The 27,957-nt window shown below is 38.2% G+C and overlaps 1 protein-coding gene across 1 annotated transcript; it reads right to left on the bottom strand.

Moving 5' to 3' along the window:
• Nucleotides 1-467: 467 nt before the first annotated feature.
• mdfi (MyoD family inhibitor) lies at nucleotides 468-27,470 on the bottom strand. The gene is made up of 5 exons (XM_084394673.1): nucleotides 26,905-27,470; nucleotides 26,128-26,268; nucleotides 13,716-13,856; nucleotides 2,019-2,285; nucleotides 468-1,906 (listed from the first exon to the last, which is right to left on the bottom strand). Exons 2-5 carry the CDS (start codon nucleotides 26,228-26,230, stop codon nucleotides 1,650-1,652), a joined length of 768 nt encoding a protein of 255 aa, XP_084250799.1. The 5' UTR covers nucleotides 26,231-26,268; nucleotides 26,905-27,470; the 3' UTR covers nucleotides 468-1,649.
• Between the last annotated feature and the right edge of the window lie 487 nt (nucleotides 27,471-27,957).

The raw sequence follows: 27,957 nt of genomic DNA, 5'->3' as shown, positions 1-27,957 counted from the left end.
ATTATGCGTAACAAATGCTAACAAGATGCCAATAGGGATAATGTGATTCGGTTATGAGCAAATAAAGCAGACACCGTTTAGAGAACTGATGTATTTCCCAGCATGAAAGGACCTTTTTGACCAAAGGCAATATTCAAAAGCCCTCATATATCTACTTTAAAATGTACCTCTGGTACTTCAAATTAACTCAACAATATTATGTCAATTTAATATTATACATCTTTATTTTTTTGTAGCATTTTAATTAATAATAAAATAAGATTTAATTAAATCAAACTTATTAGGCCACCTGATTGCAAACCATTGCCTTGGGATACGTTTACATGACAATGATGTACTTTCCTTTGCGTTCTTGAAAAGTTTTACATACAGAGGGCAACTTTGAAACCCCCTTTTGGTGGTTGAACTCTGATGCAAGAGAATTGGATGCCTCTCTATCAAATAACAAAACAACCATACAAAAGATACAACATCATATATGACAGGGATAGATTTATTTTATCCTGTTCTTTTATTCCATTGTTTTACACTCTTGTCCAGTTAAAAACCCTTTCTACCTCCAGTTTTATTGCAAGCAACAATAGAAACATGTTCTTAAAATGTAAACGATTCAAATCAATGCATTACATTGCTTTCTGTAAGATGATTATGTACTGTTTATGGTATGAATTATGCTGTGTTGATTCTCAAGACTACCTTTTTTTTTTTTGTTGAAAGGATAAAATAATACTGCTATAATGCTAGGCATTTACTACATCGGAAAAAAAAATAGGTAGATACGTAAAACTAACATTTAAATTCACACAACTGATTTAAATGGAAAGTTTTGGAATAACAAGACAGACATTTCACATTGGAAAAAAAATACGGAGCAATTCACAATGGTTTACAGTATAATATTCCAGTATGCAAGAAGATTGATTGATGAAGTGAAAATGCTAGAAAGAGAGAGGATAAAAACATCACAGGACCAAATGTAGAGACGGACAGGATTCTCTTCACGTTTATATACAATCTATGATACAACTGTAGAATGGCAGCATATATTAAATACACACATCTTTCTCCCGCTCGCATACATCTATGAGTTTCACACTCACATTTTATGGCTTTTGTAATCCTCAGAGGACTACACCAGTGTACTACAGTATGTGGTCGTACTGAGAGGTGATATTTAGGATTACCATTTAAAAAATAGCGGTAGTGTATGTGATCTTTGGATACGTCTTCCTTGAGAACTCAACGTCGGATTGTTTTCTAAAACAGATCTGAGTTGCAGTTCAAGCTCTTTTATGGTGTGCATTATTGTGGAATTCTGAAACCACTAGATTGTGCATTTATCAAAATCTTGGCACTAAGACGATTTCAAATAAGTAACAAACACTGACATTTACAAATGTTTTTTGGACCTTTATCAGTGGCCTCATAAGTCTTCTGGATGTATTTGTATTCAGCATCATGCCAATATAGACTCAACAAAACATTTGAACAGAAACAGTTCATAGCAAGACAGTTCAAAAGAAAGCTACTAGATTGTAACTCACAACTCCAACTAGGTTTGCGGCCACTCCAGATCATTGATGTCTTTCTTTGCTCGTTTCTTCTCAGGTCTCAAAACAGTGAAAGAGGCAGCGCCCCCTATGGGAGTCTCAGGAGGAAAAGCACAGGCCGCAGCATTCCATGCAGATCTCCAGACAGTCTGCAGACTCGCAGCACGCGTCGATGATGCCGCAGTCCATGTCACAGGGCAGGTCGCAGTCGCCGCATTCCTCTGAAGCGCAGCAGCAGCAGCAGAAGCACGAGTCGTCTGATGCGCAGGAGCCGCAAGTGGCGCAGTCCAGCACGATGTTGCACAGTGTGAGGAACTCACAGAACAGACAGGCCAGGATGCAGTGGACACAGCAATCTGGACGCAGCAAAGAAAGTTAGTCACAACAAAAGAACTTGCAGGCTAGTGATGCTTATCTGCGCAAGTGAAAGAAATGTGTACAAACAATCACGGCTTATGACTGCCTCACCATCCTGAGCCTCTGTGGGGATCTGGGAGCTGTTGGATTTGGAGCTACCTTTGCTCCTCTGACTGTTGATGGATGGGTTCGACTGCAGCTTCTTGGGGTTTTTATGGGCTGAGGATGAAGATGAGGAGGACGAGGAGGTGGCTCGTGAATAGGTTCCGTTTCTGACCCCATTGCTGTGTGGCTTGCTGTCTCTCCTCAGCAGCGCCGCCGATTCGGTCGAGCTAGCTAGCGAGGGGTGTATGGGTGTAGACCGTGCCTGAGGTTGATCTGAGAGAGAGAGAGAAAAACAAAACGGTGAGCAGTTTTATATCAGCTTTTCTGCTGCTGTGTAATTATTCTCCTTCTGCTGCCTGAGGACGTGTAGAAGAAAAGCAGCAGCTGCATATTTGTGGCCAGTAAACTTAGTTAACATCTTGTTTCTTATAATGGAATTGAGCTTTTTCCTTATGTGGACCAATCAACTTGACACTACAGATTTTTTTTCTAATTAGCTCTTAATCCTAAATCTAACATACTACCCCCTTAAGACATGTGCTAAAACAGACATTACTCCAGTCTTCAGTGTCACGTGATCCTTCAGAAATCATTCGAATATGAAACTATTATGATCAAGGTTGAAAGCAATTGTGCTGCTTAACATTCTGATGAATAGAAAGTTAGAACAGCATTTATTTCTTTTGTGACATTATAAATGTCTTAACTGTCACTTTTAATCATTTTAATGCATCTGCTAAATAAAAGTATTAATTTATTTAAAAAAATCTTACTGACCCCAAACTTTGAACGATTGTGTACGTCAATATTTCTGAATTTGTTTGTTTTTTTACAGTAACTTTAACAGTATTTATTTATTATTTAAAATATAAATAAAATATTTAATATTTACCTGCATATAGTTTACTAAAACATTATTATTATTATACAATATTATATATTGGTATTATATAGAATTATTTATTTTTTTGATATTAAGTTTGAACCGATTCATAGAAGTGAATGATACCAACTTTTTTGCTGCTGAAGTTTAAATCAGAGAATATTAAAACATCTGTCACACTTGTTAGATCACAAAACTAGTCTAATGAGTCTTTAGGAAACTTAATGAGCATATAAGCATATATTAAAATCACAATGTTGCTCAATTTTATATCACAAACAAAACCAGTGAATTCAATTCATTACCCAGCCCTAGTTTTGTCAACAGGTCACTCACAGAAGGAAACAAAGGGTAAGATCGACTGAGATTTACACCAAAGTGGGGTTTGTTTCTGGGAACCAGCCTTCAGCATTCAGTAGGGACAGGGGTCCTGACGGGAAGAGCACATGTGTTTACAATATCCGCTTGGTGCTTGCTGGTCTGCAGTAAGCATTGGATCTAGACTGTTTATATGACCAGACACAATGATATGGCTCATATTTGAGATTCACTGTCTTAGTTACTCTATTATGTTCATCTGTCTCTTCTATAGTTTGTTTACTCATAATGTTTCCTTTCATTTTTGGTTGTGTATATTTTCAGTCTGATGGCTTTCCCCCTCAACAGCTTCAAAGAACCAAGAAGAAAAAGTCCACAGCAAACAGACAAGCAAACAAACAAAGAAACAGGAATTAATAAACCGAGATCAAGAGACCAGAATGGATTTGCATATCATTTCTTCAGAGTTGCAGGAAGAGTACACAAAGGAACAAATAAACAACATGAGATCACCGCTATGCTTCGTTTCCCAAAGAGAGCAAATGACAAGACAACATACACAAATCAAGCAATGGAGCAGAAGTTGCAGGAAACATTTCAGTGTGCCTTGAAAATGTAAAATAAATAAAACACAGATGTCTAGGGGTTCAAATAGAAGAGATTTTTAAAACAGGATAGCTTTAATATAACAAATGCAATACTCAGGTTCTAACAGATTTTCCAGAATTTAAGTCCCTTTTTTATCATCTGAAATGTGCAGTGACTTGTATTCCAAAGCACACATAATGTCAAGCATGTACCCATTTGGAAAAGTGCACACATTTGGATTTGTGCTGAATAACAGAGGTAAGTGATCCCAAGTTTATTTGTGTAGCGCAATTCCCGCACGCTGGTAGTTTAAAATACCATGTTTATAGTGTTTATAACAATTTGGTTTCATTTACCAGTATATTATATATTTTCTAAATGCAATAATTAAATGTGACTTATATACACAATGCGACTTGTCTGGGTTTTTTTTTTTTCTCTAAATGCAAGCATTTCGACCCGATGTGACAGTATAGTCATGTGCGACTTATTTTCCAGAAAATACTGTCTAAGCTTTCTGACTTCAGCCACTCTATCGAAATTGAATGTCTCGTCTGATTAGAACTAAATGCTTTGTTTCAGGCACAGGCACTGATTAAACAAAAGCTCAATTAAGCTCTTGAATCTGGGCACTGTACAGTAGACAACTGTTTGAAAAGTGAACCGCAATCCACGCAGCCTGCCATCAAAAACAAAAAGAGTGCGTACAACGATACGCTGCGGTGCAGCCAGATCAGGGTAATGAAAACAAAAGGAGAGGCATATCAGCTAAGTTATGACTAACGTTATGATTAAATCATCAGTCTTTTTTTGTGCTGGGTGTGAGGATGAGGCCAATCGTTTGGCGTTCTGAAGTTCAGACACCGTCTCCCTGTGAGTTTACAGCCTACAAATGTTCTAGTGTTCCTCCACAAACTGCTCGTGGAGTTGACTTTGGCAAGCGGTCCACAGCACTTCGTATATTTTACTCTTGAGCACCGCAAAAGACTAATTATTCTGGAAGAAAGAAAAACTATGTGAAATGCAGACCTTCAGAGCCAAAGGAAATAAACCCCCAAAAGAGAGAAAGGCTAAATGGACCTTTTACGTGAAATGTTTTGTTATATTTTTTTCTGTGAATGATGATAGTATTTAATCCCATCCGTTTGCTGCAATAAACATTTTCTTGACTTTAACGCATGTTTCAGGTCATATGAGAAATGAGAAAAAGAAGAGTGAGAGTTCAAATGAAGAGGTCTGGTGCCCATGTGGAGGCATGTGGACTCTGTATAGTCCAGGAAAAACATACACAAACACACCTCGTTCTATTCACAGAGTCTGACGCTCGAAGGTCTAGAAGACAGAACTGGCAATCAGCTACATTAGATAATGGCTGAGCGGACACATGCCCACAGTGTGCTGGTGTTGGAGCCTGGCCAAGCAAATACGGTCTGATTGGATATTTTGCCGTTTCAAACTTTACTCCAGATGTTCAGTTTGTTGTTAAGGGGAAAAAAAGATAACTTTCTATGAAGTGCATTAAAAGTCAGAGTCTATGAAAAGACTAAAAGCCAGTTCCTTCTTTCCATCGGGTAAACATCATCACCCTTGTGTCCATATGTTCGGTGTTAGATTGGCGGGGTGTTTATAATGAACTTCCACCCCCATAGTTTGTCAGGCATTAATGTGTATGATCTTGAGTTTGCCAGCTCTTGTTGGAGGATCAGCCCTTCAGAAACAGCTATAGTTCGCCCTGGATTTACATCTGACATTTTGAAGCTGTGATGTGTGATTCTTTATGAGTGAATTTCAATGACATTTTTAAACAAAAATGAATAATTTAATACTACTATTCAGAAAGGGTGCATTAAATTGATCAAAAGTGACAGTGAAGAAATCACAAAAGATTTCTATTTCAAATAAATGCTGCTGACAGAAAGGAATTTGAACTCAGAAAAGATATTTCTGTTTATCAAAGAATCCTGTCACTATATGTAAAAACTTTATGTAAAAAAAAAATATATATATATATATTTATTAAGCAGAAAACAGTTTTCAATATTGATAATAAGACATTTTTCTTATGCACCAAATCAGCATATTAGAATGATTTCTGAGTGTACAATGGCCTTGAAGTTCCACTTAGTAGTATTCAATAAATAGCTGGATATTGTTGTAGGACTGTCTACAAATTAAAATAAGTAAAACTCAAAATTATTTTATTATCACAAAGCATAAAGACAGTGTTAAGTGTCGGAATGTGAAGCACTTGATGAAAGCTACTGTATGAAATGAAAGTCTGACTCTTTTGTAAGGGTAATACGGTATCTTTAAAAAAAAAAAAGGCTCAATGAGAAGATGAACAATATAACTCGTTAGAAAATAACACAATGGCTTTTCAAATCCAGCAAATGAAAAAGTAAACATTTTCGAGAAAGGTTAAAACTTAAGTCTTGACATAGCCTAATCTTAAAGAAGTGGCTTCACAGAAACACATTGTTTTCACTTGTGACTCATCCAAACTTACATTTAAAGGGTCTATTTCAAGGTTGAATATTTAGTGCATTATATATAGTGGCTCTCAGAACAGCACTGTATTGTACACTGCTTGAGTTACACCCACAGCATTTCAAACTTTTTTGACCCAAATAAAAGTACACATGCGGTTAAAGGGTGTAAACATATTCAAATACCACAGGGCTTTTTTTGGGGGGGGGGGGGGGGGGGGGGGGGTGGTGGTCAGGAATTGAATCCATAATAACATGGAGCATATTTGTGTTTTCCTGTGCTGCAGTTTTTGAATCAGGGATGTTACTTTCTTTGTGTGCATTTGTGTTTAGAGCAGTAAACAGGCAGCGTCAGCCGGTCTCCTGGGCATCTGCCAGAAAGACAGAAATTTCTACAGAAGCCAGAAGTTTCTCTGCTGAGAATCAGTGGGCAAAACTATGACATGTTTTGTGCTCTAGCATCCAAAATAAAGTGCATAAACATGCATACACACATGTGACATGCTCACGAACATTTCAAAGCTGACATATATGCTTTTACACACAAACTAAGTCAGTATGATTAAGAATTAAGTCGTTGCTAGAGTAAATCGATACACAATTTTGATCATTTATCATGTATCCAAAACTCACATAACACCAGAAAAAAGGGAGATATGGGCAGAGTGATTGTCAAGAAGTAAATGTGAGTGTGAAGCTGATGACAAATGACAGGAAGTAAATCAAAGGGGAAACATTTCTTTAGAAGCAGCAGCTTACTGAATGTCTTCTGCTGCTAAATACATTTTTTGCTTGTGTATTACACTGCAGTCTGACATCATCTGTTGGTGTGAATACAGACAAGGGGTGAATCATATACAATATATATATTTTTAAATAAAATATACTTTTTAATATTTTTTAAAATATCAATTTATAATATTCAAATACTTGTTATTTAAAATATAACATTTAAAATGTATTTTCTATTAATCTACTGCACAAAGGAAATGTAAGTGTTATTTCTTTCCTAAAACAACTTAAATTCATCCAAAATCATCCATACAGAACATGGACCAACAGCTCTCAGCATCATCTATTCTGTCCTCGTCTAAGGCTGCAATCACACTGCAGGGCTTAATGCTCAATTCCGATTTTTTGAAAAAAAAATTATTTTTTTGCAAGGCCGTTCACATTTCCAATTAAATGCGACCTTTTGTGATCTCCTGTGTGAACGTGAACTGACCCAGAAGTGACCCGCATGCGCAGAAGAGTACTCAACGGTCAACGACGTCACTTGTTGTTTGCGGAAGTAGCTAAACATGGATGTCACCAGTGGAGCTCGTTTAGCGATATTAAAGTTATTTTCCCAACGGAGCCAGCACAATTACAATCTTCTCGTTTTAAGAAGAAAATTAAGCAAGGTTTTTGGCCATGGCGTTTTGTGGAGCAGTGGTAGCAACGTCGGTACAGAGAAACGTGTGGGTGCGGAGTCGCAGCCAGGAGTGGTGGGATACTGATGTGAGTGGCTTCACTAATACAAAATTCATCAGTAACTTGTGAATGACCAGAACCAGGTTGTTTATCTTCTCATTCCCGCCTACTTCAACGCAGAATTATGACGTTTGTCGCGTATCAATGACATGCGGATCGGATACATGCGACCTGGCCATTCAGACTGAAGTCGCATTTCAAAAGATCGGATACGTATCGGATTTGGACCACATACCCAAGTGGCCTGGGTCGCATTTGAAAAGATCGGATCTGTGTCGTTCAGACTGTCATGAAAAGATCAGATACAGGTCGCATAGGGGCAAAAAAAAGTTAGTCCTGAGATGTCGAGTTTTTTTAGGGGTCTAGATTAGAATCACTCAGCACCCATTTCATCTGAACACAAGCCTCTCAGGGCCCCTAAGAGACCCCCAGACATCAGCTGCATTATCTCATTTTAAATTCCCTGTCCAGGGCCCCAGGCTTCCCGTAACACCTCATTTAAAGTCCCTCACTGCCCCAAACAGCTGTGAGTAACACCAATTTCTGTTTTAAACCCACAGAGCCACAGAAGCCAGTGAGTCAGCAATTTCTCATTAATACAAAATGAAAACACAAACACATGAAATCTCCAAGAGCAACAAACTATTAAACGCATACATGATTATCTTTTCTTAGAAATGTTCAGCTGAAGACAGAAAAAATTGTGTAGGACAGATGGTGCAAATGAATGCACCATTATCTTCACACCAGTTAGATGGAAATCCCCTACTTTCTAAACAAGGATGTCTAAGCTGAAAATGTGGCAAGGGATAAATGATACGGCTCTTTGAGAAGCAGAGCCAGATTTTACAGGGTGGCATAAAAAAAAAAAAAACAGCACACAGTAGGTTCACAAGAGAGACCAAGTAGTCTTTAATCCCGTTCTGCCTGAGCTCATTTCAATGACAATCTCCAGCGATGAAGACTCTAATCAGAGAATTTTAAAGCTGTAATTTAAGCCAGCATTTCCCCCTCTTCCTTTAAGACGTTTATTTCCCCTGATGCCGGCGCCTCTGAACTCTGATAATAGATGATGCGATGAGTGAGACAGGAACTGAGCTTTAAGTCCTACTGAAGCTGAAAAATGCACTGAAAAGGCCAGAATGGGGCTGAGAGATGTGGGATATGCAATAAGACTATTCTCTGACCAAATTCAATTCTTATCAAGCCATCTCTTCATCTCAGAAGCTGTTTTCCCTGTCTTTACAGTATATGGCCAGTTGCCTTTAACTATTTTTTATTTGTTTTGCATCTTATTGGTGAAATCATCCTAAGTATTGAAGGGCTTTCTTTTTTGGGGGGCATTTTGTCTTTTATCATGATAGGACAGTACAGTATGTAGAAAGGAAGCGATAGATAGATAGATAGATAGATAGATAGATAGATAGATAGATAGATAGATAGATAGACAGACAGATAGACAGATAGACAGATAGACAGACAGACAGACAGACAGACAGACAGACAGGAAAAATCCACGATCCGGGACTCGAACACGGGTCACCCAAAGCGCAATGGCGCTATATGTCAATGTCAGATTTTCTGCAAGCCCTTCAATACATTAACCACACCTTTAATTAAGTATATTTTAATGCAAATGTTGGAAAGTAAACTAGTTACTATAACTAGATAATGTTGGAAATATTCTAGATAAGTATTAACCTTTTTATGGCAAAAAAACAGCGAGCTGTGTGAGTGAGCAATTTTTAAAATGCAATCAACAACTGGTTTTGTAAAAGCAATCTACAGTTACATGACATCAACACAGACTCTGCTAGAGGACCTGAACCTGAACCCATGTTCTCACTCTCTCTTTCACTTCTCACTCACACTAGACACAGGTCCAAAGTAGGAAAGTGAATTTAACAGCCCTTTCTGCACTCTCACAGCCTGTCAAAGGCATTCAGTCTAGACACGCTTGCAACATCCATGACATCATTGGCCTGAGCTGGAGCATTTGGACCTGGCTGAAATTCACACTTCTGTTTTCAACAAAAGTCACTGATTTCTGCTTGTCAGCAAAAAAAAATTACTTGCTACATCACTGTCGAGAAGCAGAAATTTTAGATATATGAAAAAAAGAAAGAAAAAAAAGCAACCGCCAGCCTCAAAGCACACATGGATCTATAAAGGATTGCACAATCCTTTTTAAACCTGATGATGCAAGTGTTTAACATTTTACGAGTCCCAAATAGGCACATCTCACGGGTCCATCTGCATATAAAACCAGACGCGTCAAGGGAGACACGTTTGCAGGGAAAAAGTTGGGATGGAGCTGTACATTTTGTCCATTCTGTTATGCAATCGTAATGCTGCCATTTTTATGGGCATTTTAAAAAATGTGCAGAGGACGAACAGCCAAGAAATGCAGGATGCATAATCTCCTTTTTATGTTTTCTTCTTACTGACGCGGAACGCCGGGTCTTCACGGGGTCTTAAACACTCTGGCCAAGCATTTACATGAATCAGCCTGTAGAGTCTCCATTGCACTCTGGCCAGCTCATTACTGGGAACTTTTAGACAGGTAATGTTGTTCCGTCACACTAAATCTCACACTAAAGGTGTGACAGATTTGTGAAAGTGGGCTAACATGAGCTACACTTTCAGTATCATTGCCATATGAAAAGTCAACATCCAAACATAGTCGATGTAAACGCATGGCTTCAAGACCATTCAATTTAGCATAACAATGAATTGTTGCTAGACTGTGAATAGGCAATGAGATCATGTTACAAGCCTTTCCGCTCTTAAAGTCTCCCAAAGAATTCCAGTCACTGCAGCCCATTTTGTTTTTAATCTGTGCCTTGGTTTCCTGCGAGATAACGTCTAGCTGGTTGCATGCTCAGATGTGCTGTAAGGGTCTTTAGGAGGAGGTGAAGGTGAGAGAGGAAATAGCAGCAGAGCCCGTGTGCAGCCGCCCCAGCACAATTATTCCTGTAAATAAGCAGCAGTAGGTGTCTGGAATGTGTCAGCCCACGGGCTCGGACTGGACAACCAGAGCACGACCTCACCTACCGCGCACACACAGTGAGGGCCTGTCCTTAGCATACTTTCTCTCAGTAAGTTTCTCATAACCTGTGACTGTGTGCAAACACACTGATGGCTGTGACAGTCTCATAGGGGTCCTGCACGGATCTATTTATTCTATCATGGAATAACACTTGTGGGAAGTCACTGTCAGTTTTTTTTCCAGCTATAACTGGTAAAAGTACCAGTATGAGGTACTAGGCTAAGTTAGATGAGGTTAAGTTAGGGCTTTCATGACGTCTTCTAAAGAAGCTTGTATTAGGCCATCCATGGAAATAGACAAAATTTTCATACTGCATCCTAAATCACACCTTTTAGTTTAAATGCAAATGTGAAATATTGGTTTTGGAACGGTACGATTTAAAAAAATAAATAAATACATTTCATTTGCCATGGATGCATTCAATTGATCAAAAGTGACAAAAAAGACAATGTTACAAAATAGAAATATTTCAAATAAATGCCATTCTTCTGATCAAATAAAATTAGTCTTGATATTGTGTATTAATAAAAGTATTAATCAGCACCAAATCAACATATTAGAATGATTTGATTTCTAAAGGATCATGTAACAGACTGGAGTAATCCAAAATATTTTAAATGGAAATATTTAAAAAATATATTAAAATGGAGAACAGTTTTTTTTTTTTGTAATAATATTTCACAGTATTACTGTTTTACTGTATTTTTTATCAAATAAATGCATCCTTGGTGAGCACTAGAGACCTTAAAAAAAATCGTACCAAGCCCAAACTTTTGAACGGTATCCATGTAAGCAACAAAATGAAATTTAACACATCTTTTTCATTCTTCTTTTCTTCATTCATCTTTTTTTTATATTGTTTTTTTTTGGGTTATTTTTTGCCTTTTTATTGTGACAGGACAGTAGAGAGCTGACAGGAAGCGAGGTGGGAGAGAGACGGGGGCCGGGGCGCGAACTCGGGCCGCCCGAGCGCAATGGCGCTACATGTCGTTGCGCTGACTACGAGGCCATCAACCTTCTTCTTCTTCTTTACTTTAACATAAAACAACATAACAATGACCACAGATCAACAAGTACATTCCAACATTAATTTTAGACACGTTATCATAAAAAACAAACAAAACAAAAATTCATGAAATTCATGTTGGCCTGCCAAGGATTTGTAAAAAGTATATGTGAAATCCTAGTACCTATATACTAAATAAAAGTGGGTCCATGTCTGATAAAATATATCCATTTCACTTCTGACCAGTAGTTAATATATTGCAGTGAAAGAAAACCAAATATTACTTTATGCCACTCTGACACTGTCGGCAGTTTATCAGAGATCCATTTAAGAAAAATGCTTTTTCAACACCTCTTAAGAATTAATTCTTCCTCATTTTGACTTGTTCAAATGGACATGTTCTGCAGTGCATTTTTGCACCATCCATGTTTGATCAGTCTTACATCAGGACTGAGCATATATCGACCATGTTATAGCTAAATCTCCGCTGGTCACACATTTCTACCACTGCATGGTATATACTGGTAAGTCCTATAATACTTCAAATAAACTGACATCAAACAAATCCAAAAGCCCATGTTTAATGTGAAAAGTAGGCTGAAAGACCATGTAACACAATCACCAATATATGCTTTGGACGGCAGTATGAAAGCTGGCGTTGACTGCCAAAAGCACAGTGCTATAATTCACCTGGCACTGTTGCCAAGGCAACATCACAACAATAGCAGCTACCTCCAAAAATATCAAATCTCAGTTGTTAAATAAAGCAAGTATGGGCCATTTCACGCACCTCTTAACCAATTTCAGCTGACACGAGGATAGCCTCTGCCATTGTCCTGCCAAAGTGAATCTCTGTCCAGGTTCTTACAGCAATATTTGTTAAACCCTGCATTTTTTGTACTGTACTGTACTGTTTTAGAAATGTATTTAATACACTGAGCTGATAAAAACAAACACAGCTGAGTGTGTGAATAGTCAGTGTGCTCATTATGTGTATGTAGTTATTTCAGGTTATGGGTGGATACGCTGTCCCAGAGGGGACTGGTGAGTCAATGACAGGACATATCCACAATCTATCCCTTAGTCAGAGGACTTAGTCACAGCCTACTGACTAGTACACACCCAGTCTACATCTACACACACTCAGAGACACACTACGGACTCAGCACCGGTACAGATTTTATGATCAGTCAGGGCCACAGCCCTAAGGTTTGTGTACTTACATTGACATATTGTGCCGAGGCTCTCATATAGGTAATTTTCTTCTTATTTTCTTGAGAAAAACATAATGTTTTTAATCTTTTTTCTTAAGACAAAACTAAAAGAAGAATTCAAATTCTTGAAAGGAATCTTTTTAAAAATCATTGTCAGGATAACCTTGACTTAAATCTCCAAAGTTAAGAATAAGCAAAGAAAGTGTTCATGCTTATTATGATTCTTACGATAATCTGCAGGCAGCACAAAAAAGCGGCCTTTGAGGTGATTTTTATTGAGTTGATCAGCGAGTCTTCGTCAAGAACCGCTCTACAATCAGATAACATCAAAACCTATAATTTTCATCTGTTAAGAAATATTTCAGAAATTCTTAAGAATAATTGTTATGAACTTCTTTGAGTTTTTTTAACTTCTTTCTTAAGAAGATTTTCTTGAATCTGGCCCCTGATCCAATTCCCCACATAATTTCCTGTCCTATTAAAACTGCAATACAAACACATTTCACTGACAACCCCAAGTTCACCAAATTCTTTTATAAGAGACCTTACTATCTCAGTCCCTCTAGCCAGTGTCATCAGTCCTAGTTTCCTCATCATTTCATCTGTTTCCAACGTAACAGATATACCAAGCACAAACAAACTGTTAAGGGCTGCTGGGTAATGTAGTCCAATTGTTTCATGCTTACATATTATGCTTTTGCCAGGAGTGCTGGTGAGGTCTGGTTGGGACAGGCTGTTGTTGTTGTTGCCATTCTCCACATCTCCTGTCTTTTCCATGGGTGGAGTATTTGAATTCTGTGCTGTCTGCTCACCGGTTTCATTCCCTTCTGAGGCCAAAAAACACAAACACGGAGGAGAGAGAATGAAAATAAAAGTCACACAGATTACACAAAGCAGTGCTTTCAGATTCATTTCTAAAGTGTCTTGATGCAACAACAGTGCAATATGGATGCTCAGTTTGTGTTTATATTTGCATCAGCTATTTTGCTAGATCATCAGTTGGTGTGCTGTGCTCACGTATCTGTGAAAGTGCATTCATGTGGTCAGCAGCATGTGTTTGTGTGTGTGTGTGTTTTATAAGTTAGCGCTGGAGCCAAGTGGTCTTATTATGTGGCCTGGTAATTATACAGGACTGTCTGAGAAGGCTAGAGCAGCATGACATCAAAGAGGGTCAGGACTGGGTCTTAGCGAGGAGAAGCGCTGTGTTTAGCTGTGTTGAGTACAACTGAGCTCTGCTCCTTCCTGGCCTCTGTCCCATACCTACCCAAATGGAAGCCAGCTGGGCTTTACTGGCTGTCTGATAAACACACAGCATCTCTTGTGGAACATCAGTCCATTGCTCTCTGTTTATTTCCTTTAGTGACTCTATGCCTTTTATCTTGGCAGACTCCAGTTTCTACCTTCTTTGTGTGATTGTGTTGAGGGATTTTTATAATCCCTTATCTCGTAATTTTGTGGACAAGAGGATCGCTTTTTAGAGAAATGACCTTAGCAGGGATGAGTCTAGATGGCATATTAGTTGATTAGTCATTCAATGAATGACTATTAGGCAGTTTGCATGGTAAAACCCTCTCAGAAAAGTTACATCTTTTTGATCTCCATAGCAGGTACAGCATTCAAATGGACGTCTTTGGACAATGCATTGTAAACGCACCTTGAGAAACATCTGTCCAGAATCAGGTGAATCCAAATCCAACCAAATAAGACCAATTAGTTGTTCAGGCAATAGACTATTAGACCACAGACTAGTCGATTTTCAATAAAATATGTAGTTTTTGAAAATAAAATAAAAGTTCTCTAGACCTTAGTGAGAAAGAAAGACAAGGGAGTTTGAGTGACAGAAATATTGACCTATCAGCATCAGACAGATCTAGCTGCTGACAGCATCGTAACCAGATGGCGTTATTTATTTTCTCTATTAAACTCTTTCACCTCTGAGCAGGCAAACTAAGGCGACTCATGAGAGGCTTAACCCCCACCCCCCATTTCCTTAACCAAAACTCCAACAACAGACAGACTGTCAGGGTCTGAGCTCATAGCTCACAGAAACGTCAACATTCTCTCCTCCTCAACGACAAATAAAAGTGTTTGCAACACTTCATGCTAGAGGTAGAAATATCCCCTGATACTTTGCCTACTGAGGTCTGAAAGCATCCTGTGGTGCTGTGCAGACCCAAAGGCCTTATATCCTGTATGTGTTGTGTAGTAATAATGGAGCTGGATTTGGTAAGTTCACATCTGGAAGCAGCTGCTGACGGAGCAGAAAAAGTCACAATAACAGCAGCAAAAGTCGCAAAAATTAACCTCTAACCACAGCAGAGAATGTGTGAGCCTGAAAAGAACTTTGAGAAGAACACATGTTTAATACATATCTAACGACTTATCTCATGCTCACTTTAAAATGTAAGTCAATATATCAGTGGTGAGCGGTGACTTTTTTAAACCGGATATGCTGGGGGCGCTTTATGTCAAAAATGCACCTGGTGCAGATACGTTGGATGGATTTCGCGTTCGCTGCTTAGTTGCTTAGGCTACTTATGACACATAGCAACTACGTTTTATATATAATATATTAATATATTTGACCTTTGATTAAAAGTAGCCTACATTTACCTGTTGATGCCTTCACAAGCACCCGTAAAAGCAGTTGAGTTGTGTTTGATTTGAGTCAGGCGCGACGCGACACGCGAAAGGGACAAAATATGCTGTATTTTTGTAATCACGCTAGGTGGCACTAATGTCATGGAAATGACATGCTTCAGGGTAGGAAAAATGCCTTTTATTTCTAAATTATGAAAATTGTTGAGGTAAAAATCATACTAACATTATAAGGGCACCCCAGGAAACATTCTAAAATAATAAAATAATCCAGTTCATGACCCCCTTAAACGGTACATCGCATCGGCTGAGGACACGCATCTAAATCAGAGACGCCAAATAAGAAACATCATGGCAGGTGTCAATTTAATTATATGCCAGAAGTGTTTTTTTGTTGAGTTAAAAATAAGCATAAAATAATCAATATTAGAAGCTTAATTAATTAGCAAGTCCACGAATGGTTTGGGTATGCAGAGCATTCGCAGCTTATATACCACACGCTACTGCAATATACATATAATTACAGTCAGGTGATCAAAAGGGTGACAAGAGTGTTCTTGTATCAGGAAGAAGAGGTTTACTTTGTGATATCGAAGATAAACATAACAAAAAAAATAACAAAAAAAAACATTATTTAAATAAAAATAAATAATACATTTAAAATAAATAAGCTTGTTTGAGTTCTGAGGGAGAAAAAAAAGAGACCACAGAGTGATGAGAAAGTCTATCATACAGTTCAGCAGTTTAGCATTATACAAAAATATTTGGCCATTGAATGCTGTGATTAACAATCAGATCAGAATCGAAGTATTCCAGAAAGCTGTGTTATAATACACATTCAGTTTTAATAGAGGAAAGCAGTACAGAGACATAGAAAGAGAAAAATGAGAGAGTGAAACCTGCAGGGTTCAGAGAGTTTATAAGCTGTTGTGGGTGAGTGTGAGAGCAGAGCAGGGGCTGTGGACAGACAGGGATCACGTTTATGAACCATTTTAGCTTTAAAACACAGACCACTGAAGCCTGCCTCGGTAATGCTGCTGAACAGAAGTCTGCCTTTATACCTCTGTGGCACTAAAGCGTGCGTCAGCTACTTTTGTTCTCCCATTGCTGTGGATCACTGAGCATTAGCAACTGGAACCCAGCCGTTATCAAAGGCAGAGCTTTAATTCCTCATCATAATCAAGCCGTACAGCAGGCAGGGGAGATTTACAGTGCAGGCATCATAGTTTCAGCTAAACCTTCCACATTATGTGGCTGAAGCAATGAGGAATTTCAAGAACCTGCTCTTAATGATCCCAGCAATTACGCCACGTTTGCAAGAGCCTTTCTGAATCAGATCTCTGGGTTAACAGTCTAGTGCTTTAGACATGCGAGTTGTATTGAGCTGGCCAAGTACATACAAAAAAAAAATTTAGTTATGGTGTGTACAGTATATAGGACATTACTTGGACACACAGTGTGTGTGTGGACCCTAGAGGCAGAAAATGTGTGGAAATTTTACTTGACTTGTAAACAGGGCTCATACATTTCCCAGTAAACAACACAAGAACATAGGAATAAAAATATAGTATGTGAGTAATGGTCATAAAGACTTTATGGCATTAAAGGCATTGCGCTACATGTAATGTTTGCTGTTGTGGGGGGGGCAACTAAATTTTATAGCACTTTTCCCACGACAACAGGAATGAGGTGTCTTGTGGTAAAGACCGGAAAATGTACATCAGCATCCTATTGGTACAATCTCAGTTAAGTTTCACAGCGATATTCTGTATTACACTGTCACATGTGATTATTTCTTAAATGGATAGTTCATTGAAAAATTTTAAATTCCATAATTCATGTCAAACCAGTCTTTTTTTTCTGTGGAATACAAATGATGTTGTTCTGAATAATGTTTAAACTGTTTTGTCTATATACAGTAAAGTCATTGGGGTAAAAAATACTGAAAACCACTGACTTTCATTATATTGTTTGTTTGCTGTTTTCCCCCAAAAAATATCTTCACACAGAAGGAAGTTATACAGGTTTGGAACAACATTTAAGGTGTGTATATGAGTATATGATGATTAATGTACTATCCCGTTAAAGGTGAAATGTGTTGTTTTTGCATCAATAGCGTCACTAAACAGAATTGCAAAATAATGACGATTTCAAACAGTAACATCCCAAACTCACGGTTTCCTCTGAATATTAAACTGTGACAGAAAGTTTTTACAATCCAAAAAAAAGGACATTCTTCACCTTTAAAGAGTTGAGCAGAATGACCAATGTTCTGCGGGTGTGTATAACACCCTCCGGTTAATAGGCCAAGACACTCATACACGGCTGATTCTGAGTCACTCTCTCTGCCTCGAAGCTCTTCATCTCCCTCTGTGTCTCTCTTTTTCTCAATCTCTTTCTCTCCTTTCTGTAGTGTTGCCTTATTTACTCCTGAGATCTGGGAACGCACACTGAGACTTTCTATAATCTTCGAGCAGTCAGGTATGAGGCCTGGTATTAGAGACTGAGCAGCCATGTGGCTTTACAGGGACACTTTGAAATACTCTCAACCCTCAAACCCCAGCCTTTCTTTATTTTGTGGCAGAGTTGCTCTGTCCTCAGCAACCCCTACTAATGCGCTTTCAGAAGAAAGAGACAAAAGAGAAAGAGAGAGAGAGACTGACAAGAGACTTAGAGATATTTCACACCCCCATGCGTCTCAGTGGAATAGCTGAATTGAAGGCTAGGCAAGAGACATGCTTGAATTAGAACTTTCTCCAACTCAGAGATCCAGAACTTCTCCTTTGACTCGACGAGACCTCCCCTAACAGTGATGACTGTAAATTCACTTTTTAATAGAATACAAGAGATTACACCATTTGAAAAGTACTTTCTCTTGTGCTCCAGTGAAAACAACATCCCTTTCAATCTAGAAATAATTTGCAGAGTCGAAGTGTAAAACTCGCAACTTCACTATTCAGTGTATGCCTGGAGAAATATATATTGGCGTAACGTGACAAAGAAAACTGTTAAATATCAGGCAATCTCAGAGGCGGGCCTGGAGGAGCAGCGCACCGGCCACTTGTGTTGGGAGTTAATTACTTGTCATTACCCTGACTAATTAAAACCATCACTCTTTAAAATCCACCGAGGGTGATATTATGCTAGCACAGGGCAAGGATGGGAAAAACAAGGGGGAGAGGTAAAAGAAAAAAAGAACAGCTGAAATGAAAGGCATAAAAATGAGGTCGATTTTATGCAGCTGTAGGCTAATATTATCATCGGCTTCAGGTTTGGCAGACAGGGTCCGCTGTAGCTCTGCAGGCATCTGGAACAATGTGCTGGCCACAGGGCACAGAGAACAGAGGGATACAGATTTGGGAATTGGAGGGCTACAGAATCAAATTACGCTGCAGGCTGCGTTCCTCAAATTCACAACTGGTGTACTTGAGATCATTTTGAGAAAAGAAGGTGCTAAACTCCAGATTTAATGTTAAAATGCAAATATAGAAGGCAAAAACCCAAGTGATAAAGGACAGATTCCTAATGTGTTGTGTCATGTCTGCATAATAACTGAGAATGTTCTCTCTAAAATCATTATGAAACATCGTGAAATGTAACAGTACATGCTGGGAGCTGCCATAGGTTATGTAAAATGGAAGTTGTGCTTTCATAAGACCTATTTGCAAGTATCAACAATTGTGAGCTGAAGTTAATGTCTGTCATTTTATTGAGTATGTAGTACATGTTCAGAAATGTCTGTATACTGGGCTCAAGACCGCAACTAAACGGTAACATTTTGCAACCATTTTTCTTGCCAGTTTGTTAGCGGTCACAGTGATGCAAATTTAAAATATTACTGTAGTATTTATTTTAGTAGGAATGTTCAATAATTATAATAAATGGTATGATTATAATATTATATTGGTTTATACTGTACAAATGTGCATTTCTATGGGACAAGACATACAATATTTGTAAACTTAAACCAATATGCAATATTATTAATGATACAACTACTATTATTGTTTTTTGTCTCTATTTTGTGCTCCTACAGTAATCAGGTGGTGGTGCTGCCATTTTCACCAGTGCCACCCCTATCATATGTTAGTCTGGAGCCCTGGGATGACTAGATCAGCACCCATTGCACTCTCTCTAATATATTCTTTTGCTGTTCAACTATCTGAAAATATGCACCAAACATGTTATATTCCATCTTTTTGGTTGGTCTTTGCCAGGCCTTTGAATCAATTACCCTCAGCCAAATGGTATGCTGCTCCCAGAAACAAAAACTCAATGACTGTTGCATATTTATTCACATTTATCTGTACCTTACTCAACGCACCAGTATTCAAGAGAGAGCATCTGGATCCACCTGGCTGGTACTGAATGCTACAGGAAACAGGTGGTGCCACTTAGTGGAGCATCTCAGATGGATTAAAGCAGAGCACCTCATTTAAAGCCCACATTCATGCTCCCCTGTTACACATTTGTGAGCCCATCATGACTTTGACACAATTTTTATAGCAATGACCCCTCAGGGATGTAATTAGGGGAGCAAAAAGAAAATAATTAAGGAAATGTCTGTGCCTGATCCTCTGAAGAGACATGCTGATAACTACGGTAACGTCTTCACTAAGCTTGGCTCTGAAACAATAGAGTCTAATCTGGGCTTGTAAACTGGCCAAGAGTAAAAACACACGCTTGGGGGAAAAGCTTCAAAGAACTGTTTTGGAATTTATCCAAATTCACAGATTATTTAGCAAGTACAATAGAGGAGGGGGAAAAACACTGTAAGCTCATTAAAAAAGAAAATGTCTGGTATTTAACAGGCTTTAGGGAGGATTTAACAGCACTATATCTCGTGCTTGAAAGTTTTGTGAGGAGATAGAGCAGTGTGAAGAAAGTGGGGGGTCTGTATCTCCGTTTCAGGGTTTGGCATCTCCGTGCGTGACATTCCATGTCTCCTGGTTCTCTTTAACATAAAAACATTCACTTTTGCACAGTCACGCACCTCTGCTGGCTCCAAAGAAGCAACAGGAAGTTTCAAACACACTGGTGAATGGCCAACAGCTGCCTCATAGGTCAGCATTGATCCGCACTTGCTCTCTCTCTCTCTCTCTCGCTCTCTCATTTGAACCCTCTCAGTCAAAAAAATTCAAATGTCCTTGAGCAATGCTTGCTAATTTGCCATTTTAACAGTAAGATTTATGACTGAAGTGAAAAATGCAGGAATCCCCCCACATGAGAATCATGACAGCAACTTAAAACTATCAGGCCAGGCATCAAAGACAGACCCCACAACGATCCAACATGATGAAATCTCCTCCATCTTTCTCACAAAAAGCAGACTGGCAAGTGATATCTGCCCCAGACATGTCAGGAGAAGCCAAAATATACATCTTGAAAGGCCAGCTGAGCATTTGCAAATAATTATGTAGCGTGATTATCAAGTCATTTGAACAATAGTGCTCAAGTGTGTCAGAATATAGGCTACGTCATGAGTGGCCCATAGATTACTGCTGTCACTTGGCAATATGATTTACAATAGAGAGTTTTACTGGACTGCTTCAGGAAGATAAAATCAAATGGAAATTAATAAACGCCTTTCTTTTTGAAGATGCACCAAAGATACCCCATTTTTCATGGGGTTATAAACTTGTTAGCATCCAATCATAATAAACAAGGAGAAGCACCAAATACATTATACAGTTTAAAAAAATAATAAGGATGTTGTGACAAATAAATTTTGTACTACATAATTTTATTTAAAAAACAATAAGTTTAACAAACATTTCAAATATTACAGTTAATGAATTCAAATGGTGGGTTATATAAACCTATGCTTTAGTTAAATAGTTTTATATTTTATGTTTTCATCATCATTAAGATATTTCCCTTGGTTCATACAATACATGCTTGACCTTGTAGGTAAACTGTGGCTCACTCACAAGTGACAAGTACATGTGTGATGATACCGTACGAGAATTTTCTTAAGAAATGAAAAGAGAACATTCTTAAAGGGATAGTTCACCAAAAAGGAAAATTCTGTCATTAATTACTTACCCTCATGTTGTTCCAAACACATAACACTCATTCATCTTCTAAACACAAATTAAGATATTTTAATAAAGATATTTCTGTCTCTCCATTGACAGTCCACGCAATTACCACTTTGATGCTTCAAAAAGAATGGATGGACATAAAATCTCGCTGAGATTACATTTAAAATATCTTCATCTGTGTGTTCAAGTGTGTTACAGGTCTGAAACAACATGAAGGTGAGTAATTTACATTTTTTGGGTAAACTAACTCTTTAAGAAATGCTAATAAAAATTGTTCTTCAGTCTACGTAATGTGTATTAATTTATTTTAGAAATAATTTATCAATTTAGTAATTCTTTGATTGAATGAACCATAGCGTTTTCTGAAAGTTGATTATTAACATTATTAAGACCAGAATGTTGTCTATCAGGACGCTTAAGATTGCACAATTTCTTTAAAAATCGCACCCCCCATCACATATTGTTGACCACAGTTTTGTGAAACATTGAATCATTTAGCAGATGCTTTTTATCCAAGGCGACTCACAAATAAGGAGAGCTAGGGTTGAGTTAGGCAGGTCATTCCACCAGCAGGGAACAGTCCCGGTGAAGCTCCGTGAAAGCGATTATGTGCCTCTTTTGGATGGCACCACGGTACCGTTCACTTGCAGAATGCAAGCTTCTGGATGTCACATAGGTCTGGAGTAATGAGTTTAGGTAGTTTAGCCAGTAGTTGTTCTGTAGGCAAACATCAGTGCCTTGAATTTGATGCAAGTGGCAATTGGCAACCAGTGCAATTTTGCATTATGCAACAAAATGCAAAATTATCTTATCAAACCACGATGCATAGATATCTTCGAAATGTGTTGCCCTCTTTGCAGTCTCCCACATCTATGAAGCTCTCTTATATGTGCACTTTATGTAAAAACTGCTACAGGATTCATAAATCATAAAAACAAACAGCTCTCTTGTCATAGCTGTCAAATCATAACTCAATTCAAGCATAAGCAGAGATGTTGGCAGTTCCTCAAGGATCAAATTACACAAAAAAGGCCTTTAGCCTTAATTCTTGCTGAACTGAAGTGAAAAGAAAAAAAATCTAGATTTTCGACATAGCAAATCCTTCTGTGTATCTAGCGAAAACAGCTTTAGTCATGCACTCTGGAGAGCAGGGAGTTGGTGAGGATGGTTCATCTCCTACAGTGAGTCAGGCCTTTACACAGAACTATGGCACTAAAGCTGAAGAAGGCCAGTCAATGCAGGCAGTGTTCAGCCTCGGACGGGTGCCATATCCGTAACCAGGCGGCCTCATACAAGCTTGTGTTTTCAAAGAGTTCTTTAGACTATGAGTGCAGATCCTGTTGGGCTTTGAGGTAAAAAAAAAAAAAAAAAAATCATTATTATTTCAAATGTTAATGTTTACATTTAGACTAATGCAAACACCAGGATGACCGACTTAAGCTAATGCCTAAATGCAACAAGATGAGAATCCTCGCAGTCTAAATGAGTGTGCTTCATGTTGAGGCACAAACCTCAAATGTTTAGGAACAATTCAGAGTTTTATGTAATTAGTGGTTATTGGGCAGATGGCATATATGCCTGGTAGCCTAATTTTACTATGGTGTATTGGCTGTGGCAGTCACACAGGAATCAACACGTTCGCTGTTTTTTGCAGCACTGTTATGCACAAGGACGATTGGGCCAGGACTTGCTCTCACCAACAGTAAATACAAGGCCTCCGCCTGCAGATCTGATTCCTGCGGAGAGGACTGTGGCAGTTTGCAGAGGTGGTGCGCTCAAAGCCACTTGTTGTTCACACACATGCCTGTGTCAATACATATGTTCACCGGACGAGGACCAAAAACGGACACACACACAATTGGTTGTACACACACACACACACAGGCCACACATATTCCGCAGTGCCCTTTGTATAGGGCACCATGACTAATCTGGAACTTTGACCCCTCGTTAGTAGGACAGTCCGAAGGATCTGAAAAACATTTCCAAGTGGCCCATTTCTCCTCTGGAATTCAAACCCTCAATGCCCTACTGACAAACCAAAGCTTGCAGAACCCCATTTACTGCAATGCTTGATTCCAAAGCTAAGCAAAGCACATAGCCTTCAAACCACAGAACGTTTCACTATAGCACTGAACTCTGTTTGCAGACTTCCACTAGCCAAGCACAAAAAAAATAGTGTCTACTCATATTAGCTCTGTTCTAAACCTAGTGAGTGACCTCGCTGTCTACTGCCTACATGGGCCGCACATGAAATGGAAGGGAATTTCAATACAGCCAATGCAAGTGGAATGTTTTTATATTATTTTAAATTATTTTTGTTGATACTTTTTAGAATCGTTTTAATATACTCACATATATTTATAGCATACATTACCATACCATAATTTTGGGGTCAGATTTTTTAAAAATTAATACTTTCATTCAGCAAGGATGCATTAAAGGGATATTTCACTGCTGGAGAGATGAATGTGTATTTAAATTGGGTCATTTGTGTAGTAGAAATGTGAAATTATTTTAGAAGTTGGTGCCTTCTAGACTGAGAAAAGCCAGAAAATGTATTTTTGGCTCATGTGGATGAAAGACAACAACTCCCAGAATGCACTTGCTTCGCTGCCCTACGAGGCCACTCCCAAGCCACACCTACCAGTTACAGAGGGTAGTATTGGAAGAAATGATACAACCAGGCTACTAGTTGACTCGAAACTGAAAAGATGCCGTTTTATTGTGAACCCCCTATGGGCGGGTTGAAAATATGCGGAACTAGCTCCTACTACTGGCTGTAGTCTCTAGCCTCTGGCCTAGAGGGTTTCTACCAGGTTTCTACTGTTACAAAGCTTAATCCAAATCGGTAAAGTATCCCTTTAAATTGATAAAAATGACAGTACATTTTTTAATAATGTTACAAAATATTTCTATTTCAAATAAATGCTGTTCTTTTAAACTTTCTATTCATTAAAGAATCCTGAAAAATATGTATCACAGACAGTTTCCACAAAAATATTAAGTAGTTTTCAACTGTTTTCAACACCAACAATAAGAAATGTTTAAAATCATCATATCATAATGATTTCTGAAGGATCATGTGACATTAAAGACTGAAGTAATGGCTGCTGAAGATTCAGTTTTGTTTTATCACAGAAATACATATTTAAATGTATTCAAATAAATTGTATTATTTCACAATATTACTGTTTTTACTGTATTTTTGATCAAATAAATGCAGCTTTAGTGAGCATAAGAGACTTCTTTCAAAAATATAACAAAATCTTTCAAAAAAATTAACCAGACTTGAACAGTAACATACAATATAAATCCCTCAAATTTTTTCCAACATTTTGGAATTTTGGCTGCATGAGACTTAAGAGTTCAGGGGAAAACAAGTTTCTTTGGAAGCAACATTAAGTTGCCTACTTTGCCCATGATGCCTTCAAATGCTGCCCAAAGAGGTCGCTCACTAGGTTTTGGAACAGCTATTATGTGCATCTTTTCTGGGAAAAAAAAAAAGTTTTTTAGAAAACTATAAACATCCTGACCCAAATATTTTTGCATCTCATTATAGGATTGTCATCGCACTGCATTGTACAGAAATCAGCATCTAAGGACCCAACAACAGCAAAGGATCAGATGAGAAGCAGACGACTGCCTCCTAATTTTGAATGTCTGAAAGATACCAAAGACAGATTGTATGGCCTGATACAGTAACAAATAAACTTAAACACTGTGCCTCACCTTATTTGTAAAGATATATTGTATTTAGCAAATTTGTGTTAAAACCGAGTTTTTAATCGTTGCACTGAATGAATTATATTTATAACCGACATTTCTGTCGCTTTGCCATTTTTTTCACTGAGCTCAAAGCAATGAATTCTGGGATTGTCTTCTCCATGAAGGATACATGAGATGCTGCCTTGTAATTTAGTTTAAAAAAGGTATCTTCAGGCAGTATAATTAAGTTACATAACTTTCAAAACTGTCTGAACCGTACCTATGATGACATAAAATGCTGCCTAGTGCCTACAGAGGAAGCTCACTAGCTTTTTGCATGTGATCGAATGGCAACGATCCACTTATTAAAGTCAACATGAATGAAATGGCTTCTTAAACTAGTAAAAATGCAGGGCAGGATTTGATTTTGTCCATCGGGAATTAATTGGATCGTTGCATGGTTGTGGTTTGCTACTGCTGTGATGATCTCATGTGTGTGACAGGTTATTCCGCCTTCACGCAGAGAAAACATCATCAGAGAAGAGAAGTCGTCGCAAGATGGAGGGGAAGTTATTTTGATTAAAGATTAGAAGAGCATGTTTTTTAATAATGATGTGCACAGATAAAGTATTTATAACAAATACTGCAATATTAGATTAAAAAAAAGAATTGTAATTTTGATTTCAAGGAGACTTTAACAATTACATTCAAGTTACATCCAGAGACCTCCTGGCTGTGTCTATTGTACCTGGGCATGGGTCGGTGAGAGTTTCCTGGGGCCGGCTGTCCGGTTGGGCTCCATCTGAATGTTCGGGCGGGCTGGCACTGTGGCTGTGGTCCTCCTTGGACATCTGTTCTGGAGCCAGGTGCCAGGCGACTAGAAATTACCCTGAAAAAGAAACACACAGAAGAAAACAAGGCTCAAGCCTGCGAACAAACAGCTGTCCTTGTTCCCACTATCACTTTTCCCTCCTATTGTTCGGCTCATGTCAGTGGGCCAAAGTAGGCTACTTAAAAACACCAGCGGCTTGGGAAATAATGCTTGGCAGAAGAAAAGAGACTAAAATGGCACAATGAAGCAGAGGAACATGGTATGAAACAATGTGATACAAAGAAACAAAGAAATAAAAGAGTCAGAGAAATAAACCATTTTGATGCTCATACCATGGCATTCCTGTGGTGAACATGCTATTTCAAGAGTTTCTTTAATTAAAATGTCATGTGCTGAATGAATACTAACATTTAACTTCTTAAATCAAGGTCATGGACTTAAAGACGTGATATTGTTACTTCGTGACTACTAAAAACGCCACTAATACGAATAATGACAATAATCTTGAAAAGATCACGACTCACGAGCAGCACACAGAATAACATGACTGTTGGTTTTCATGCTGTGGTTTGTCTGTGGCGAGTCTCTGCACGCTCCTGCTAAAACTCACTCAAACCTGTTGAACGTGTCCACAGTTCACTTTATAGACAAAACTGAGGAATATGTAAAGCAAAACAGTCCCAAGTGTCTTACCTGCGATGGTCACTCGGTAAACGTGTGGTTTCAGTAATGCATCTTTTAGTGCTCGCGCAAAACAAACTTTCAAGAGTCCCGTTTCGAGGGGGAAAGTATTTTCTTTCTCTTCATGTATCTCTCTCTTCAAGTTTTTGAGTTGCTTTATTGTTTACATTAAAGTTGACACTCGTTATTCCTCATTTGTTAATCTCGACCGTTATCTCCAGCGCTGAATAAACGAAGAGAGTTATCTTCGTCTTCAAACTCTCCCAGAGCCAAGAAACTTGACAGAAAACATAGTAAAGTGGAGTCTTATTGTTTTCACTGTAGCCTACTAAAGGAAGACCAAGAAATAAACCGCTATGAAAAGTTTTTTTCTTTTTCTTTTTTTCTTTTCTCTCAAATCCTGCAAATGTCCAGTAATGATGAAAGTTGTTGAGGTCTCTCCTCGCGCGCTGTCGCTCAGCCTCAGGACTCTCGTGCAGCAGCAGCAGCAGTTGCGCACTCAGCTCGAGACTGTTCGACAGGAAATGACATTACTCCCTGCAGGCAAGATGCCTGTACTCTACAATTACACTCTCCAGGACCACATAATAGACAAAAGCATGTAAATAGAATCAGAATAATATAATATAATATAATATAATATAATATAATATAATATAATATAATATAATATAATATAATATAATATAATGTATATTTAATTGTACATATATCATTTTTAATATATACATACGTACATTTTTTTCCGTATAAAAAAATAAGCAAGCTCAGCCCAGGTGAGAAAAAGTGACGCAAAAGAAACGTAACCCATTATTAGCCTACTCTCCACAAAAAGTAACGCAATTAGTTACTTTTTTTTAGGGAGTAACGCAATATTGTAAACTTAAAAGTAACTTTCCCTAACACTGGTTTTGAAGGTCAGCATAGTCCATTGTTCATTTGACATGTTGTTATGAAAGCCTGAAGGCACATTGAATGTGCTTTTAAACTTGTTTTGGAAGAACAGATAAAAATCATAAGTACAACTGAGAGAGAAGTTTAAATCAGTTTAAGGCCCATGTGCCA

This window comes from Rutilus rutilus (assembly GCF_951802725.1).
Source record: "Rutilus rutilus genome assembly, chromosome: 22".
NCBI classification, from domain to species: Eukaryota; Metazoa; Chordata; class Actinopteri; order Cypriniformes; family Leuciscidae; genus Rutilus; species Rutilus rutilus.
This window is presented reverse-complemented; position numbering and strand designations above follow the sequence as displayed.